This window comes from Henckelia pumila, chromosome 1, assembly GCF_033568475.1.
Source record: "Henckelia pumila isolate YLH828 chromosome 1, ASM3356847v2, whole genome shotgun sequence".
NCBI lineage: Eukaryota > Viridiplantae > Streptophyta > Magnoliopsida > Lamiales > Gesneriaceae > Henckelia > Henckelia pumila.
The window spans coordinates 130,271,217-130,292,619 of NC_133120.1; the positions used below are offsets into that span (position 1 = coordinate 130,271,217).

At 31.4% G+C, this 21,403-nt stretch overlaps 1 protein-coding gene across 1 annotated transcript; it reads right to left on the reverse strand.

Annotated features, from left to right (window-relative positions):
- Positions 1-12,073: 12,073 nt before the first annotated feature.
- Positions 12,074-15,277, reverse strand: LOC140873995 (homogentisate phytyltransferase 1, chloroplastic-like). The gene is made up of 6 exons (XM_073277277.1): positions 15,053-15,277; positions 14,806-14,889; positions 14,185-14,259; positions 12,713-12,796; positions 12,236-12,337; positions 12,074-12,091 (listed from the first exon to the last, which is right to left on the reverse strand). Exons 1-6 carry the CDS (start codon positions 15,275-15,277, stop codon positions 12,074-12,076), a joined length of 588 nt encoding a protein of 195 aa, XP_073133378.1.
- Positions 15,278-21,403: the final 6,126 nt, after the last annotated feature.

A 21,403-nucleotide genomic window follows, 5' to 3' on the forward strand; every position in this document is an offset into this window, starting at 1 on the left:
ATCCGGGTTGGGCCGCTACATGTTGAATACCGTTTGGATTTATCACCATATCTCTATAATATTCACAATGTGTTCCACGTATCGTTACTCCATCAATATATTGCAGATGAACGCACATTTTGCATCCGAAAGAGGTTCAGTTAGCACACGATTTATCGTACGCGGAGAGACCACATAGGATTTTTGACAGGAAGGACAAGTATTTCGGAATAAGCGCATTCCTCTAGTTATGGTTCAGTGGCAGCGTCGAGGCACCAAGGAAGTGACTTGGGAATTAGAAAGTCATATGCGTTCTGAGCATCCGGAGTTGTTTTTATTGTATCTTGTTTTCTTGAGAAGTAGTTGTATTTGAAACTACATTATTATAATAAGGTTGTTTTTCCAGTGATGTTTTGTTCTGATTATCCTAGTTTGGGTTTCGAGGATGAAATCTCTTAAGTTGAGGAGAATGTAGTAGCCCGACTCTTAATTAATTTAATCTACTGCCTAATCATGGTTAAGGTCTTCTCTGTTGAATTTAAAGAGTTAGAAATCGGATTCAGAATGACCAAAAATGGTTCCGAGGGTTTCAAGTGTTGGGACAGTTCAGAAGCTCCAAAGAGGGGTTCGGAAGCACCGAACTAGTTCGGAAGCCAGTGTTGTTGATCAGAAGTACCTAGAAATTTGGAAGCACCTAACTATAGATCAGAAGCTTTGATCTCATGTCAAAAGACAGGATATGGGTTTTGATTTGGTGATTAGACTTGAGAGAGTTTTGAATCTTCGAACTAGAGTTCGGTAGATCCGAACTATGTTGGCAGCAGTGTGTTGTCCAATCAGAGACACACTTTTGGCAGAGGGAGTTCGAAAAGACAATCGAAAGTTCCGAAGTGCGTTCGAAAGCTCCGAACGAGAGATCGAACGTTCTGATCGAGGTATAAGCCTCACTTTTTCACATAATTCTCAAGCTTCTCTCTCATTCTTAGCAAGTTTTGAGTGTTTTTGGGCATCTTATTCGAGGCTAGGCGGTGATAAAGCGCTATCGGGATTGTAGCGGTGTTGTGACTTGAGTTTAAAACAATCATCAACAAAGGGCTGACTACGGATGTAGGTATATTGTTAGACTCTGATTAGCTTCAATGAGTAGCGTTATTAGTCTAGTTAAGGCTTTTAGCAGATGTTTAGTGATATGGCGATTGTCTGCTTATAGGATTGGACTAGAGAGCCAGTATCGCTAGGTTGCTTATTTTTTGTTACAGACGTACTATCCAAGATACCCTGGTTGAATATTCATATTCTAGTTTTGTAGTGACCCGCACCGTGATCACCTACTAATCAGAAGCTTAAGCATGCATTTAACTTAATCAAATAAATCATCAGAAATAACAACGGAAATCTTAAACAACAAATAAAATATTATTTACAACCATATCGAAAAATCCAGTGTATTAACCCAAATACAACAGAAACATAATCTTAGACAATAACCCTACTGGTCCTCCATTGCCTAAGCTCTCCTCGAACCACCCGCCTCATCCACCCGCAGACCTGCCCCATGGAATAGGGTGTCCAGATACAAAAAAGTAAGGGACGTGAGCATGAAAAGCTCAGTACGAAAGTATGAGTATACGGTATTATATGTGCATGTATGCAAGTGAACTGGGTACCAAGACACTCATGTCAAGAAACAAGCTCATAGACCGGGCCCAGGGTATATAACACGTTGTGCCATCGCCTCAGGAGGTGGCTCATATACCCAGTGGATAATGGTGACCTGATACTAGTACATGTGTCCAACCATCAAGGTGACCTGACACAAGACTTATGTATCCAACCATCCACAAACTCGTAGGGTGAGCACCCTACTATAGGATACCTCTAAGGTAAGGCTCAATATGCTCATGTATGCAACATACAGTCGTGACATGATGTATAAAAAGGCATATAAAACATGCAATCACATAATACATGCATACTCAATCTGGATATCTCGAATGATACTTTCGTACCTTATACACTAGGCAAGCTAGACCAACACTATGTCCAACCCTATAATCCGCACTACAATGCAAAGTACTCATGCATTATAATATTATTCTAAAAGCCTTAACTACACTATAGCATACTCCCTATTTACTATAAGGAGTCAAAGCTATACATGCGTCTGTCGTCAGCACGCTGATGACGACTTCCCCAGAACTTGGGAACCTCTCCGCTGGAACCCCGAAGCACCTTGCTAACCTCCGGATCAAGCCTAGGAAGGCTAGAATTACCTCCAAACCACCTAAAACTAGGCAGAAACCGATAGAGAAGACTTGATTATGGTGTGAAAATATGGCCCTCGGAACCCCTATTTATAGGCGGAGAACGTTGCGTCCGTTCTCCGCCTGTCCTGCCACGCGTCGATCCAATTATATGCAAACTGCACATCTGTCCCTGACCTGGAACGTTGCATCCGCTCTAACTGCTGGCATCATCTTTTTGACCTCATCAAGGACACCTGTACAGCTCTCAGATCGTTGCGTCCGTTCTGGATCGGACGTAAAGTTCTGGTTCGGATGCAACGTTCTCGTTTGGCTGTTTCTGGACTGTTTGATACCCCCGGGAACTTTCCTACCATTTTTAGACGTTCCGGATCTGATTTTTTCAATTATTTTCACCAAATAATGAATCCATAAATATTTTTTAACACTTTTAAAATTATATGTCATTTTCTAACATGTTTAAATCACTTAATCTTGTAAAATGGAACCGGGCTACTACACGTTTGCATGGTTTATATGATATGACTTATGTGCATTTATTATTTCACGACTATTATGGTGCTTGCATTATCACGTTGAGCCTATACCTTGATATTATCAGTAAAGGAGTTGATCAGCCCCAAAATTTTGTGGATGGATCCCATGTATTTGGGTCCGCATATTCCACCTATTTCTTATGGTATGGGAGCACCTCCTGATGCGACGGCCCAGTGTGCTACATACCATGGCATAATTTGTTAAAAACATATTAAAAAAGATATTATATATATAATACTAAAAAAATTTAAAATTTCATATGAGACGATCGCACCTTTCGGGACCATGTAGGTCCACCACTGTGAAAAAAGACACACCGAACTTATATACTAAGAACAAAACAAACCAATATGACAAGAAGTAAGCTGAAAAATAGTATAGAAAGTGATTCTCTAAGAAAACTAATGCATAAAAATGAAATTGATCTACGGCTATTGAACTAATCTAACCAAGGCAATTATTCTAAGATCTATTTAGACCAAATCAACTCATTCAAACTAAAACAAGACAGTTGGAACAGTTGAATATTCTATCTGAAATTGATCAGATTAGTTGAAGATAAAAGACAAAACATGAATAGTGTCACTGGTTTTCGTATTTTGCTATAGTCCAAATAGCCCCACTCAATTGTACTCTTTTTGGAAAGAATACAAATTGATCACGTAGCACACTCTACTTCATGTCAGTTATTTTGGGACAAATTTGCACTGGATATTTTTATGGACATGGGATTCATATCTATAAATATTTGGATCTCAAGAATTTCAGAGCACAAACCAGTTCATTTATTTCACAAACAACTCTGTTAAGCAAAAATAGATAATCGAGCTCATAACTCAGTTTAATTGTCACAAGATCAAAAATATTTTTAAAAGTGTTTATTCACCCCTCTAAACATGTGTTCGATCCTAACAAGATATATGAAATGTGTAAATTGATAGTGTAGGTTGTGTGGGGTCTCGGGTTGCTAATTCAAATAATAGGGCATTGTAAAATTAGATACTAATTAAACCAAGTTCAAAGCATGAAACCAAATTTTTTTTTAAAATCATTGCACCTCGCTCGATCGGTCAACATCAACCGATCGAGCAAGCAAATCAAGCAAACTCTCGGTTTTGAAAATAACAAGACTCGCTCGATCGGTCAAGTTCAACCGATCGAGCGAGCGAGCATGCTCTGCTAAAAAATCTGCAGATTGCTGTTGCTGTCAAAAGCTGTACAAGGTTGGATTTCTCTTACTTCATCAATCACAAAACATTTTAACTCAATACCAAACATGTATATACATAAGAACAAGTTCAAGCACGATGTTCTAGCTTACTTACATCAAACCTAGTAGTTTAAAGTATACAAACTAGCTAAGATACATACAAGTTCCATATGTTTCTCAACATAACAACCAACACTTCTTCCTAACATATTTAACAGCTATTGCACAAACACTTCAGCTAAGACCCGAGTCCACACGTGCTAGATTCTCTCACGAGCTATCAAGGTCGTTTCTGACTAGCTCCTACCCCTCCTATTGTCATGCACACATACAAAACAAAGCAATAGTCAGATAAACTCCGGTGAGAAATCATTCCCAGTATAAAAGATATATACACGCTTTAACAATCATAAATCAACTCAAGATCTAAGTAAAGCATTAAAACTTCATAACCAACTTCTGTCATCGAGGTTTTAAGCCGCTCAAGGCCTCAAGATTCATATCTGAATCCCGGTGTCAAGATTCGTATACGATCTTAACATGGATATCCATTCTCTTTGCTTCGTAATCAACACGACGCCATTAACATCAATATAATCAAAGATCCACTACCTGAGATGGATCATAAACTCAAATTCTAAATCAAGAATATAAACAAAACATAACGATAAGTATGTGATTTGCTTCGAGAAAACTCGAGATACAACAACCTCGAGTATCAAAATCCCTCTTCGACTGATATAGTTTTATACCTTCTCGTTTTTTCTCAATTCTTGAATACTTCAAATCAGAAACTACAATCAAGACGCATATATCACAAGCTATTCAAGTCATCATTCAATCTTCAATAGCAAATCAACTTCAAACCTCCAGCAATTCTTCCTCGGTTCGAATTCGAAGTTCTCGAGTCGCTCAATCTCTTGTCAAAACTGAAATTGAAGTATTCATAAGCAATATATATCAAAAATAACTCATTTCAATAAATAGTTCAATGAATGGAATACAAAACAACTTAAATCTTGAACGGGCGGCGTATCGACTGAAAATCGATAACTAAAACAATATCGAACTCGAATATCAATCTCATATCAGCATATATCCGCATAAACCAGCAATATCAGAAGACATAGGTTTCGAATTTCATACAATAAATCATAACAAATTCAATCGGCATCTGTTTCTTCGATCCGACTTCGATATCGAACAAGATATAACTTCAAGAACACATATTCATGCTTAAATCTGATTTCCCCCAACATCAAGATTTAAAAACCTACTGAATCATATAAATACTTACATCAAATCAAAGCTCGTAGCAATAGGATCACAAAGCTATTCTCAGAATTAAAATCGGTTGGCCGGATCAAAAGATATCGGAGTTTGAAAGAGAAAATTCCAATGAAAAGGATGAAGTGTTCGGTTTTCTTGAGCTGAGAATGAATAAATCTGATGAATATAGTGATATAAACGTTGGAATACAATTAAACAACAAGTGTCCAACCCATTTATGCCATATTTGCAATTTGGCCCCTCAAGTTTTTACTATTTGCAATTCAGTCCCGGAAAACTCAAAATAATACAATTTCAATCCTAAATAATTTAAGAATATTAGAATTGAAATCAAAACTCTAAAATTTTCAAATTAAATATACTCGAATTAAAATTAAATAATTTCGGTGCTTTACAGGTTGATTGAGAGATTTATTAAGTATTAGTTGAGATATTTGAATTGAGTATGCGTGGTGTCCATAAATAAAGTTGATGTTTTTTTAGTAGAGATTTGAATGAGGTTTTTTGTTAATGTGATTTTGATGTCACATGTGAAGTTTCGAGAATGACTCAAAACTATTTCATTCATAAGTGAGTACTCTTATTTATAGGGTATAATTAAAAGATACAAATATGTAGATGGATAAGATTGAGATATCTATCTTAACCAAAAATCTATGCTGATAATCATTTATATTCAAAATCATCATAACACTCTCTCTTAGATGATTATTTCCATTCGACAAGAAGGTTGCTCGGGAAATTCATAGAGAATCAAGTGTTGTCTCGTTAAAACCTTGTCAGTAAAACCTAGTGGGACAAAAACCTGAGTGAAGGAAAAATAGTACATCAATTGATATTTCTTTTTAGATGTCTCTTGAAAACGGATGTGTCTTGTTAAGACCTTATTAAGAAAAACTTATCCGTGATAAAAACTCAGTGAAAGAAAAAGAGTACGACATCTTTTGCTTTTTGTTGACTATCTCATCAAAACCTTGTTATGAAAAAAACACTTGGGAAAAATCATAAACAAGTCATAAGAATTACTCTCCCTGTTGCAAATATCACTTGAAATCTTTAAGTCGTTGCCCGATATTGCATGCTACTTTCTCAAAGTTTGATATCAGCAATGCCCAAAGATTCGCCACGTTATCTTAATTGCTGCTTATAAAGAGTACTTCAGGACTAAAGATCTTTTGATCATTTAAATGACCAAACAACCATGAATGGATGTAATATATCCATATAAATGTATTTTAGTACTTTGATGTGCACTATGACTAATTAAATATATATTTCTTCTGGGAAATATCAAACTCATAACTAAAAAAATAAAATTCATATATTTCAGATGCCTTAACTTCTTCTGGTTTTATTATTATTTATGTCATGAACTCTTCAAGACGACCGGCCTCCTTAATTTTGAAATCTTAGTTATTTTCTCATTCTTTTGAGTAGGGGTTATTCGTTTAGATTTAAAACAAATTGTGAGCGAGAAACAAAAATTAATGTAAATATTTGAAAACTAAAATTTGAAATTCGAGTTTATTTTATATTTTAAAGATAATGCATTCTCATTTATATATATTTAGCTTCTATGTTCCTCCCCTCATTGTTGGAAAAATTGCTCAATTTATAACAATTGAGAAATTACATCAAAAAAATCTCATTGTTAATGATTCAAAATACTGAATCATAAGATTAAGTTTTTCCAATATATCTTTAATATCTTCAAGAGATTTATTGTAGTGCATTTAACATAGGCAATAAATATTAATTCGTAAACTTTGGCTTTAAGCCAAAATTAATAACAATCAGTTGGCATAATATTTAAAATATTTTCAGCAGGCAACATATCACATCTAAAGAATATGACATCTTATAATCAATGGTCTGATAGTTAATTATTGGAGATATTTAATAATTAATCAACCAAACCATTTTTACTATTTTATGTTCTGAAAATTTTTCTCAGTAAGTAAATTCGCAAACATTAGTTTTCAAGTCGTGGGCTCACGTTTATAATTACTTTTCATCCCAGAAAATATAGGGATTCAGTTTCAATTTGAACTATTGATAGTTATACTTTTAACACATAAGAATTTTTGAACTAATGTTAGAATCCTCTGGTTCTGTGTTTCAAGAATCATCTTATTTATCAATCCAAGAACTGGTTAATTGGATAATATCCTTGTATACTATCAATAATTTATTATATTATTGTGTAATTAAGATGTAAAAACCAATAAAATATGTCAAACCATGAAAATGTTTGTATAAATAAGTTTTGCCGGTACGTAAACTTTTAGTTTGCAATATAAAATTTAAGTTTATGACATCAAAAAACTTTGATTTACAATATTAATAAACTTCATATTTACAATATCAGTAATTAGAATGTTAATAAACTCTTTGTTTATTGTGATATCTATTTTATCATATTGACATTGATACAATAATACTTTTGAGAAATTGAATCTGTGTACCGCCTAATTTTATTTTAATATCTTTTGGATTAATTGTCTTGATTTATATTTATCTATGAGACACAAAAACAATATTTATTCCTAATGTAGTTGTTCCCAAGCCAGATCAAACACAAGCATAATCGTTGTTGGCCAACTTTTGAAACATTACAACTCGAAAACTCATACCAACTCATGATGTAAACCATGATGATATTATTATGTTTGTATTATTCATAAAAAGTATTTGTCTTACAACTCATAATTAAGTTATAAGATGCTGATCATGATAACAAAATATAAGAAAAGTTGACATTCACCAATCAGCAAGCTCTCCTTCAAACTCGCAAACTTCTTTTCTTTTTGTCTCAGCGCATAAAAGGAATCAAGAAATACTCTGCATAGAAAAGCTGTCACAACAATAGCAATGTTTAGTTAGTTTGGTAATTGAAAAACCAAAAAATGTTTAGGGACAATTGGGACCAGATTAATTCATGGATTTCTGCTTTTCTATCATTTTATGATATAGATGAAACAAAAATTTTTCAGTTATTGAATAATAATGTTTTTTGAGGCTATAACACGTGTAGTATCACATCATATTCTCGATTATAAAAATATTTAAATTTTTAAAATTTTGAAGATATAGGACAAGACTGAAACATGACAACATAAATGACTAAAATAATACAAGAAGAGTGCTATTTATATTCCACATTTTGTTAAACACACTCCAATTTTTATTTTACACTAAAAATTGACAATTTTACCCTTTGTTTGGTTTTATTTTTAGTAAAGTCATTTATAATTTCAATCACTAAAATAAGTTATTTAATTACTCAAAAAAATATAGTTTAATTTGTTAATGTCATTAAATATATAAAAAAAATCAAGATTAAAAACTAACTGTTATTATTTTGATCCTATTGTTTAAGATTTTTATAAACAATAATATTTCATTATTATGATTTTAATTTTTTTATTTTCCTTATCTCCTTAAATTTTTATTGTAATTACTTAAATTTTATAATTTTTAATTAATTATAATATCTTATAAAATGGATAAAAAAATGTATTCATTAAATTTATAATTAATAAAAAACAATTTAATATTTGGTGTTTATCTACATAGTATAAATTGAGTTCAAATAATATATTTGTATCATAAAAATTATGTTGTTAATCATCTAAAGATATATAAACCAAATAAAAGTATAAAATAACATAGAAATCTTAATTTTAGCCTTAAATTTAAGATATTTTTTATTTTACCAAAATTTAATAAATATTTTTATTAAATCAATTTCACTTCCAATAATTATAATTTTTTTGACAAAAAATTATTAATATTTGTATATCATACTAAAATTTGAGATAAAATATAAATAATATTAAATTTTAATATCAAAATAAAATATTTATTATTTAAGAAAATTTTCAAAATTTGTAATTTTTATTTCTTTCAATCTCATGATTTATAATTAATTTTGTTTATTTGTATTTTAAGTAATTCAAATGCTCATACTTGCTAATTTTAATCATTAACTATTAAAATTTTAGTAGTTAAACTTAACAGCAAACTTATTATATTTGAGTTTTTTTTAAGGTAAATCAAAATCTATTATATAAGGAATGATATTATAAGGGTATATTTATCTAAAATTACATTAATTAGTTAAGGTGGAGTGTTATCAACACATTTTGGAGTGTGAATAACACTCCCTATAATAAAAATTTAAACATATAAATCCAAAAGAAGATTTCTCTTAAAATAATCACCGCCTATATATAGTCTCTCTATGCCCGAGATTTAAAGTTAATTTTTACACATCTAGCATGTGCGCCTCTTCGTGAGAGTGTGTAATTGTTAAATCCAAAAATGAATATTGGAACTGAATCACTTGCCTTCCATATGAACATGTAAAAACCGTAGACAGATCCTGGAGTGGAGATATTACTCCGGAGGGCTCGATACATGAGAAGAGATGCAAGTGAAAAATGGCCCAAAACCTACAATATATAATTATTATTAAATGTTAGAAGGAGTACTGAAGGGTACGGGAAAATTTTTTAATCATAGACTTAAAAGAAAAAAAAAAATCCTATTTTAAAGGAAAAAAAGAAAGTCATAGTATGTTTTAAGAAATATTACTTTAGAGAGAATGCATTTTTTTTAAGAATAAAGAGAATACTTTTGTTTGATCCTGAATTGGAAATTTTTTGAAAGAATAAACTTTCTTTAAGATAGTCTCACGGATTTATATCTTTGAGACAGATTAATCTGTTTAATACTTATAATGAATATAATATTTTTGATATAAAAATAATATTTTTGATAGACAATGTTTATTTATTTATTTATGTAATTTTTCCTCATAATTGTTGCATTTTATTTTATATGCAGTTTAATAAAAAATAAAATTAATTTTTTTAAAATCTATATTGCGTATCTAGCAAATAAGGTTTGGTTTGTAAGTTAGACAAAGCGGTAAGTACTCACAGTGACAATTTTGTTCGATAATGAAGAGGAAGAAACTCCAAAGGCCATGGCACCACCATAAGCCGCCATAAGTATGTTAATACACATCCAAAATACCTTCAAAATTGACATGAAAAATTAAAAAGAAATGAGAAAATTGCATTTTTGTTCATCTGTTTTATAAATTCAAATTTGGTTTTTAATTATCTCTTAATTATATATATTATATAAATATTATTAGACCTTTATTTAGTAATTAATTCAATCATTTGACGCTAATATATATGCATGTCCAACGTCAAATCATGTCTTCGAACTAAAATTACAAAAAACAAATGTACAAAACAAATATTGCAATTTTTTCAAAAATAAATCAAGAATAACTTACACGTTCTTGTCCAAGTATGACGCTGAATGATTTAAAACCATGCATTTTGTCTCCTTCAACATCGGGTATGTCCTGTAAAATTTTATGGGATTAATATATGCTTTTTCTATCATGTAATTTATATATATATCTTTTTAAAAATAATCATGTGTTCTCGTTCCATACTTTTTCTTTTCATGTACGTACGGTTAACTCAGATTAATGAATTAAGCAATAGCTCCCTTTTGTTAATTATATTATCCATAAAATTGTTTTTTATTTTATTATTTTTTGCTCTTTTTTTTTTTTAATACAACGACGTTGAGAGATTTATTTAAACTTAACGTAATTAACTAAACATGACACGCAACCGATTAAATTTGACCCAAGACCATTAAGATTTTGGAGCCTCACTCTTGTCACTGTCCAAAAGAATTTTTATATATATTTTATACTAGTGTACATTTCATTAAGGACTTTCTATTAATTAATATCATATATTTTTATGACATAGGAAACATGTTTTTAAAAAATTAAATACTAATTTTTAGATATATACAAGTTTTGTTTCTTCCAATACATTGTGTATGTATACGCGTACGATATATATGTTATCTAATAAGGCATGAAACTCTTATAAGTTATAATAACGACTTTGGTTATTATATGATCAGTAGAAAAAAATGCCCCTTCTTTATATTTTAATAAATTTATTATTTAATTTATAAATACAATCTTTAAAAATTATTATTTTTTAATTTAAAATTTAAAAAAAATACAAAAATATTAATTTGTTTTTAGATGTACAACAAATTATTTAATCACGTGCATGCGCGAAAAGGTTACTAGTAATATAACTAAGAGTTACTTACCTTGAACAACGAAATAACGCAGGTAAATAGGAACATGAAGCAAGCTGCAAATATAACTGCCCTTGAAAATACTAATGGTTCACCAAGAAAGTATTTCTGCACATATATGAATTAAGAAAAATTTGAAGATTTAAATAAAGACATCACGCACACTCTCGTATATTTCGTACAAAAGGAGATGTGATTATATATCGCTTTCATTGGATCTCACTCGATCCATCTCTGCCTGATAAAAAAATCTCAATGGATCAAAATAATAAAAATGAATATTACTTAATTAAAGATTGATATAGAGATTTAAATTTTACAGGACATGGTTAACAATTTTCTAGACAGGATTTAGTGTTAGTGCAATTGGATTATATATTTTCTAGCTATGTCAGTCCCATGAAAATATATAATGAAAAAAAGAACTATTTGATTGCACTACGTTATTCGAAATTTTGACTATATAATTGGATGACCAAAATAAAAAGAGAAAAACTTACAAGATGATTTTGGTAATCTCTTTCAATCTTATGGGTTAAGAGCATAAATTATAGATTCTAATTAAAATTTTAAAAATAAAAAATCAACATGACATGATGTATATATATTGATTTAGCACACCATCTATCAAATAAAATGGAATTCACTTCCAACTCATAATCTGTCTCCAAAAATTAAACATAAAAATAAAAATATCAGTTTTACCACTAGCTATATCAATCGATATTATATCGACAATAAGTAAATAATAACGTAAAAAATTTGATCTTGCAATTTGCGAGTAATGGTATAGTTTGTAAAATACCTGTATATGAATAAAATAAGCGAATTGAATGACTAGAGCCCGAGCTAGTACAATGGTTGTTGCTGCAAGAAATGGATTTCGTTTCCACCTCATAAGAGGTAACTACAAGAAACAGTAGTTCATTTCATTGGATACAAAACTAGTTTCAAAATCATCAAATACAACATGAAAACAGATAATTAATAATTAATCTGCTATGATGAACGGGATCGATTCGAAACTCTTTATCTCACCTCGATGGAGTATACACTTCCTACTAAAAACAAACAAAGGAGAGCAACCATTAGGGCTGGTGATCCAAATAGCATTCCCAAGGCAAGACTCTGATCATATATATTATAATCTCACTGTTAATTATCATGTATTAATTTGTTTTAAACTTATTACACCAAAAATTTTACTTTAAATTTCAATTTTATAAAAATATAATAATTATTAGACCAGATTGAAATATATATTAATGGAGAATTTAGTTACCATTATAAGAGATGTAACCACGACCCCAACCCCCAACTCCATAGACATTACTCCAGAAGCTAAAGGAAGATAGGGTTTGTTTACCTGAAAACACATACGTACAAGTGTGAAGAAGTGATAAATATCACATAAAGCATGACAAAATAATAAAATTTGGAGTTGTTGATTGTTAAATATGCCTATGCTTCATTTCATAATATACTAGCATAATCGCACACGCGTTGCGTGTGTATAAAATCATATGATATATTTAATATTGTATGTTATATATAAATATTATTTTTTTCAATAATATTTAAATTTATTTTTTAACATTTATAAAATAATATAAAAATAAATTTAATTTTTTTTATCAATTTATCTTATCTACAATGTTTAGTTGAGAAAAATATGAAAATTTGAAATTTCAAATTTCAAAAAAAAAAAAACAAATAAAACTAAAATTGTAATATTTATGTTACATAAGGGCAATTTCGGCAATTTAAAAGATGGTGTCTAAGGGGGAGATTCTTTATATATAGGGAGAGATATACGAAACAAGTTCCCCAGTCCCCACTAAAGAGTCTATATAACCACAAGTTAATGTATATATGTTAAAAATAAATGTTTGTTATATGAAAGTTTTTTACATTAAATTTGGGTCCTTTTATAAGTAAGCTTGTGGATGCCAAACCAACCAATATAGTGATCCTTGGTATTATCTATTAGATTTCCCGTATTTTACAATTTTTTCTCTTATATTATATTATATCATGCCCCCACATCAAATTACAATTGAAATAGTTATCAAAATTGATCAAACTAATAATATGTATATTTTTCAAAAAATCCGTACTAATGGCATATTGTGTATGTGATCTTAATCTTATGATATCCTAGCTAGCGTTCCTCGTGTGCACGTACATCCATGTACAATTAATATATATATATATATATATATATATATATTTAGATATACAGCTACCATATTATTAAAAGGAATTCGACATTTAATTGAATTGGTGGCGTTAGCGATGGTATACAGATTTAAAAAACAAGTCACCCGGACCAGATCTATGAAGATGCTACTATAATTTAATTTAATTGATATCATGCCAATTTATTACCAAAAAAATTATTAACATTTATTCTGTTATCCCTCAAATTCCTATAATTCTTTTACATTATAATATTTCTTTCTCGAACTCATTACATTTATATATTTTTCTGATAGTTGTTTGTGTTATGAAAAGATTTAAAGATAAAAAAAATTTAAGCTAAAATTTCAAGAAATCATAAATAGGTGAACTATTATAAATTGAGAAATAAATGAGGGATCTGAAGTCCCCATTTATCGAAAGCATCGTGATCAAATAAAACTAAATAGATTTCAAAATCTTGATGCCATGTATAAATGAAGGTACCTTAGAATATATCAATATTCTAGCTAAATATCTTATGAATAAGAAAATGAGAAGTACTTTAATTATTACCTTGTCAATTTCAACATCATATATTTGATTAAGTCCGACCACATAAATATTCATCAAAAAGGTCGGAACAATTGCCTGCAAATGGATCCACAAAAAGCTTTAACCTCGCAAGATATGTATGCAGTAGTTGCTATTTGGCATTTATAAATACAAATTATATAAACACGTACAAAATCTACTTGTGATACAGTTTCATGGGTCAATTTTATGAAATTGATATCCTATTTGGTTTATTCTTGAAAAAACATTATTTTTTTTATAGTATATATGATCCGGATTAACCTGTATCACCGATAAAGATCTTATCTTATTTAAATAAGTTATTTTTAAATTTAATTATTTTAGAGAAAGAAATGAAAAATTGCAAGAATCATATGTAATTTGGGAAAGTTTTGATTTTTCGTCTTGTAAGTAGTAAAAGTTTGTTCTTAGTCTAATTTTTTTTTTTTTGAAATACTGAAATGACACTTAGAAATTGCTAATATGGTGTCCGGTATTGCTGATGTATGTTCAGGTATCACATCAGCACTCCGACCAAAGGAAAACAACGTACAAGAGTACTATTTTCACACAAGCACGTGTAAAAGATGAAATGGAACAGACACAAGAAAGATTTATAACCTTCAACACTTCCAAAAGAAAAACAGGAGACACTTGAGTCCACGAATTCAAGGCCAGAGTGGAAACGGATGTTATGCCCAAAATCTGCCATTTTTTTTTGTCAAATTGTCAATAAATCAAAACAACTATCAAATTTGATCCATAATTTCACTAGAAATTAAATATTATAAGTTTCATCCCACTCGTCTATAAATTTTTTAATATAACACCGTCGATTGCAGTTAAAAAAAAAACGTTACGTACTCACCGTTCCGAGTATGGTATGTGGACGTGAAAACAGATAGAGACCATACAACAAGCTGCTATTTTCACTCAAGCTCTTCTTCACCTGTGAAACGTCGTCATATTTTTCGGAATGCGTTCTGACTACGTCGTGTTTGGGCTTATTTTTGATCCTCTGCCGATGTTGCGGCTGAGGTTCCTCATATTTAAGGCCGATGTTTTTATCACCTGCCGAAGTATTTGCGGCCATCATATATATGGCTTGCAGAAACAGCTAGCTTGTCCAAAGTTAACTCAAAGCTTCGTTAGAGTCCTTAGTTTTCCAATGCTGATTGTTGCATTAGAAGTTCTAATATATAGACGTGAAGTCTGACCCTACCAATTATAATAAATGCCCTTCGGTCAAAAGGGAATTATGGTTATTTATTTTTATAGAGTTATGCAATATGTAAGAAATATTATACATAGATTACACATTACATTTAAAATTACAAAACTATCGTATGATATATTTGAAAAGACTTTTTTAAAAGTGCATTTCACATAGTTTTGTAGTTTCAAAAGTAAATGTATAATCGTGTGTCACGTCTCTTGACTGAGACAGCTGTCATCGACGTTGTTTAACAATTATTAATTACAAAACAAGCAAAGAAACCTTTTGCTATAAATCCAAAAAAAATCCAGTCTATTAATTTTTTTCTTGTAATGGAAAACATAAATGTGGAAGCGAATTAGAAACATAGTATAATAGAATTAAAACATAAATGTGTCTTCACCAACTCCAAAACATGTCCTGCTCCTATTCTTCTACATGTTCCTCATTATTATCTTGACAGAGAGAAGAGACCGAGTGTTTGGAGAAACACTCAAAATGAGGGTCAATCCAACACAACAAAATCATACATATTTATTGAAGATTTTCAAAAGGACATATCATAGGAAGGAATATCATAAAAAATATATGACATTCTCATAGCACTGAAATTCATCACATTTTTATATGATTTATTGATATAAGTTCCAAATTTTTACTTGATCTCTAACGGAGTGAGACCATATAACGCTCTCATCCACACGTGTGGGGGCCATATCATTTCATAACTTACTTCAGAATTCTGATCTCACGTCCAATTTGATCATTATAATTCTGCGTGATAATGAAATCTTTAAAGCATAACAAAATTCAAAGAAACATGTTCGATCGAGACCTTTAAAATATATAATGGAACGAAAGAGGCTTATACATAATCGTTTGTAGAGAAATATAGTAGCCCACTTGTTTCTTGATTAAAAACGTGAACAAGTTGTTGGAAAGAATCCGAACAAGGTGACTGTTGATGGGTACCAGTATATTTAATGATATGCAAGGATTTCAATGAGCAATTGTGATCGGCTGTCGAAAGCTTTAATATAACTAATGAGCAAGAACTGAAATATACGAAAGAAGTAAACAAAGAAAGAATGGAGAAATGAGCTTGTATTCTACACGATTATATTCTTCATATTGAGTATTGCTTTATATAGGCAACTGACGATTACAATTCAAATATGAACACTATAAATTCAACACGCATGCATGCAAAATAATAAATGAAAGAAGACAAATACTAGCTAGGCACATGCATGTGTCTTTGATAAGTTGAGCCTACAAATTATGTCTACAACCAATACATTGAATGCAAAGACAATACGTAAATTACAAATTAATATTTTACACTCTTCCTTAATTTGTAATGCATATGCGATTCTTGAAATGTTCCAATTTTTCAGAAGATACTGACTTTGTGAATGGATCTGCTATTTGTTCTCCAGTGTTAACAAAATTCAGCTGAATTTCTCCGTCATTGACGAGATTTCTGATGAAATGGTGACGAAGTTCTATGTTCTTTGATCTGGTATGAAAAACAGGATTTTTCGTCATAGAAATAGCAGACATGTTGTCACAGAATATTTTCGTAGGTCTATTTGACACTTGTTGTAAATTTTTGAGAATTCTTCGTAGCTATATTGCTTCGCAAGAAGCATCATTAGTAGCAATATATTCAGCTTCAGCAGATGAAAGTGCAACTGTCTTCTGTTTTTTAGAAGACCAAGAAATTGGTTTTGTACCAACACAAAATACATATCCAGATGTGTTTTTCCTGTCATCAATTGATCCAGCCCAGTCACTGTCAGTGTAGCCAATTAGGCTATTGTCATCTTCTTTGGTATATTTATACCATGATTTTTTGTTCTTTGCAAATATCACAGTATTCTTTTGGCAGCGGAAAAATAAATTTGACTTGGGTCGCTCATGAATCTGGATATCATGTTCACTGAATGAACAATATCTGGTCTGGTGTTAGTGAGGTACATTAATGAACCCACTAAACTTCGATTAATTATTGCGTTATTGGCCTTTTTTGCTCCATCATTTTGCTGCAATTTTTTATTTAAGACCATTGGAGTTGTGACAGGATTACACAGACATATTGAATTTTTTCAGCAAATCTTATGTATATTTTTCTTGGGAAATAAATATTTCTCCTTTCTTATGTTGCACTTGAATGCCAAGAAAATATTTCATAAGGCCCAGATCTGTCATCTCGTATTCTTTCATCATGATCTTTTTAAAGTCCTCTAGCATCACATGGTTAGTGCCAGTATATATCAAATCATCAAAATAAAGGCACACGATCAAAAATTCATTTGTACCTCCTTTTATGACATAAAGTGACGGCTCACTTGGGCTTCTATGGAATCCATTGTTGATGAAGTAACTGTCGATTTTACTATTCCATGCCCGAGGTGCTTGTTTCAAGACATAAAAAGTGCTTTGTGAAGGCGATGAATCATGTTTTCTTTGCTTTTCATTACGTAGCCATGTGGTTGTTCTACGTAAACTTCTTCTTGCAATTTTCCATTTAGAAAAGCTGATTTGACATCAAATTGATAGACTGGTAGTTTATTTTGTGCAACAATAGCAAGTACAATGAAAATTGCTTCCATTCTCGCAACAGGTGAAAATATTTCATTAAAGTCAATCCTAGGTTGTTGTGAGTAGCCTTTTGCAACAAGTCGAGCTTTATGTTTTTGGATTGATCCATCTTCATTGAATTTGTTTTTGTAGATCCACTTTAATCCAACCACATCTTTATTTTTTGGGAGATCAACCAAGCTCCAGGTTTTGTTTTTCAGAATAGTGGTCATTTCATCATCCATGACTTTTTGCCAGACTTCTTTTTTCACACCCTCTTCAAAATTCTGTGGTTCACAAGAGAAAAATGAAACATTTGATAAATAATAAATTTCTCTTAGTGCACGTACCTTTCTCACAAGAGATTCTGAATCAGAATCAGAGTCAAATATATTTTGACCGCATACTGGATCGACCGTAGAACTTGCACCAGAATCTTCTGTTTGTTTTGATTTAATGGAAATTTTATTTTTCCAGTCCCATGCTTTCATTTCATCAAAGTGTACATCTCTTGAAATTATTAACTCATTTGTTTTTGGATTAAACAAACGATAGGCTTTTGATTCATCATTGTAGCCAATAAAAATATATTTTTCACCTTTTTCGTCAAATTTCTCTCGATGTTGTGAAGGAATGAGAGAATAAGCCAGACATCCAAAAACTCAAAAATGTCTTATTTATGATTTGCGCTTGTGCCAAGCTTCATAAGGAGTTTTATTTGGATTAGCCTTTGTAGGTGATTTGTTAAGAATGTACACTGCAGTATTGACAGCTTTAGCCCAAAAGGTATTGGGAAGACCTTTTGCTTTCAACATGCTTCTGGCCATTTTGATAAGTGTTGGATTTTTTCTTTCAGCTACACCATTTTGTTGAGGTGTGTAGCGAGCTGTCAACTTCCTCAGAATCCCTTCTTGACTGTAATAATTTGAGAATTCTTTAGACAAGAATTCCCCACCACAATCAGTTTTGAGTGTTTTGAGCTGAAGATTGCTCTCTCTTTCAACCATCTTCTTGAACCGGACAAATACTGCAAAAGCTTCTGTTTTTTGCTCCAAGAAATACACCCACATCATCATGCTAAAATCATCAACAAAAAGAAGAAAATATTTTTTTTTAAAATGATGATGTCCTTGTTGGTCCACAAATGTCCGCATGTATCAGTTCAAGTGGTTGTCTTGCTCTCCAAGCAATCTTAGAAAAAGGTAATCGGTGCATTTTACCATATATACATCATTCACATGTTTGGTCCAAAAGTTCAATATCAGGGAGTCCAATTACCATGTTTTTTTTTGAATCAGCAGTCTCAGTCCATGGTAGTTCAAATGTCCATATCTCAAATGCCACAAAAGTGATTCTTCAGATTTTTCAACATATAATGAGATATTATTGTCCAGTAGCATTGTCAACGGAAATACTTTGTTCGGAGTCATTTTAATTTTTGCGATCAGTTTCTTATCTTTGTCCCTTATTTTACATTCACATTTTTCAAAATTAACCGAGTAATCATTTTGAATTAATTGTCCAACACTCATTAAATTTGAAGTAAGATCAGGGACATATAGGACATTTTCAATAAATTTTGTGTTACATCCCTTTGTTCTCACAGCTACAGTTCCTTTTCCTTCAACAGGTTATAATTTTTCGTCTCCCATATTAATTTTCGATGAGAAACTTTCATCAAATTTGATGAAGTAATCCTTGTGCCCTGTTATGCGTGATTACTGCAACCACTATCCAAGTACCACATAGTGAAGGAGTTATTGGTCATGTTCATACATGAATAAAACATATTTTTTTTATCGTTCTCCTTCGTGAAGTTGGCTTCGTTTCCTTCATTTTTTTGTATGTGCCAACAATATTTATAAGAGTGGTTTGGAATTTTACAAGTTTTGCATATATCCCAACAATTATTTGATTCATAACCCGGTTTCTTGCAAATAAAACACGAAGAGTTAGAATTGATATTACCACTGCCTCTTTGACTGTTGTTGAAGAGTGATTTTCCTCTTCCTCGTCCACGCTATTGGTAATTTTTGTATCATCTTTTTTGTTGAAATTGTTGGGATGTTCTTATTTCTCCACCTTCATATTTTTTCTTCTCCGCTATTTTGAACTTGAACTCAAAGGCTTGCTCAATGGAAGGTCCAACGAATTTACTCATCCTTTTTTCATGGGCTTCTAAAGAACCCATCAACTCCACCATCGTGAGTTTTGAAAAATCTTTTGATTCTTCAATTGCAGCCACAACATGTTCAAATTTTTGTGGCAAGCTCCGCATGACTTTTTCAACAATTTTCTTGTCTTCAATGGTATCTCCATAACTTTTTATTTTATTGATTATTTCAAATACACGTGAAATAAATGTGCGGATATCCTCATTATCTTTCATGGCTAAATTATCAAAATCTCTCCATAAAGATTGAAGCTTGATGAAGATTACTTTCTCGGACCCTTGAAATTCCATTTTTAGAATATCTCAGGCTTTCTTGCAATTTTCAGCACCCATGATTCTGGGAAAATGGATCGATTTACGCCTTGTTGTATGAACAATAAGTGTCAGGATCGGTTGAAAGTCTAGAAAGGGGGGAGTGAATATACTTTCAAGGAGTTTACAAGAATATATTGAACTTGATCTTTTTAATGAACGAGTTCGAGGATTATCTTAGTGTCGAATGCAGTTTGACAAACTAAATAAGTGCGGAAATATGTCAAACTGCAGATTTGAAAGCACTGAGTAAATGTCAGTTTAAAGTGTGTGGTAATATGGTGAGTAAACTGAACTGACACACGAAGTTGTTTATGGATGTTCGAAGATTTCAAACACTCCTACGTCACTCCTTCTTCCACCTCGGAAGGATATCACTAGAAGACTTTGATTTATACAAGTGATTTGCACAAACCCAATCTAGTTTAGGACTTAGACACTGCCTAAACAAGAACTCCTAGTATAACACTTTTATTTCAGTCCTAGACTGATAGTACAAAGAAAAGTATACAACTCAAAATATTTTAGCACAACGATTGATCCTTCAATGATCTGTATGCTTCTTTGAGTGTTTGTGCTTTCGAGCTCCTTGATCAATTCTTTGAGCGTAATAAGCTTTTTGTGTTCTTGCAAAAATGGCAGAGTTTTTGGAACGTCCGTGGTTTGTGTGGTAGATCAAGATCTCTATTTATACTCTTTGTATTACCAACGGTCATAAATTCAAATTGTCCTTCTGATAAGATTTTGAATTATTCCCGTTGGAATTGTCACTATCATCAACGAATTCAGGAGCTAACATTCCCTTTGGGTCGCGGCACTACCTTCTGCAGAGATGTCAGGGAGTACGGATGATCTTATCCGGAAATAATACGGTAGTAAACTGTTGTGAAACTGATGGAATCAGTTTAGTGAGATAAACTGCTTTGTATCCTTGA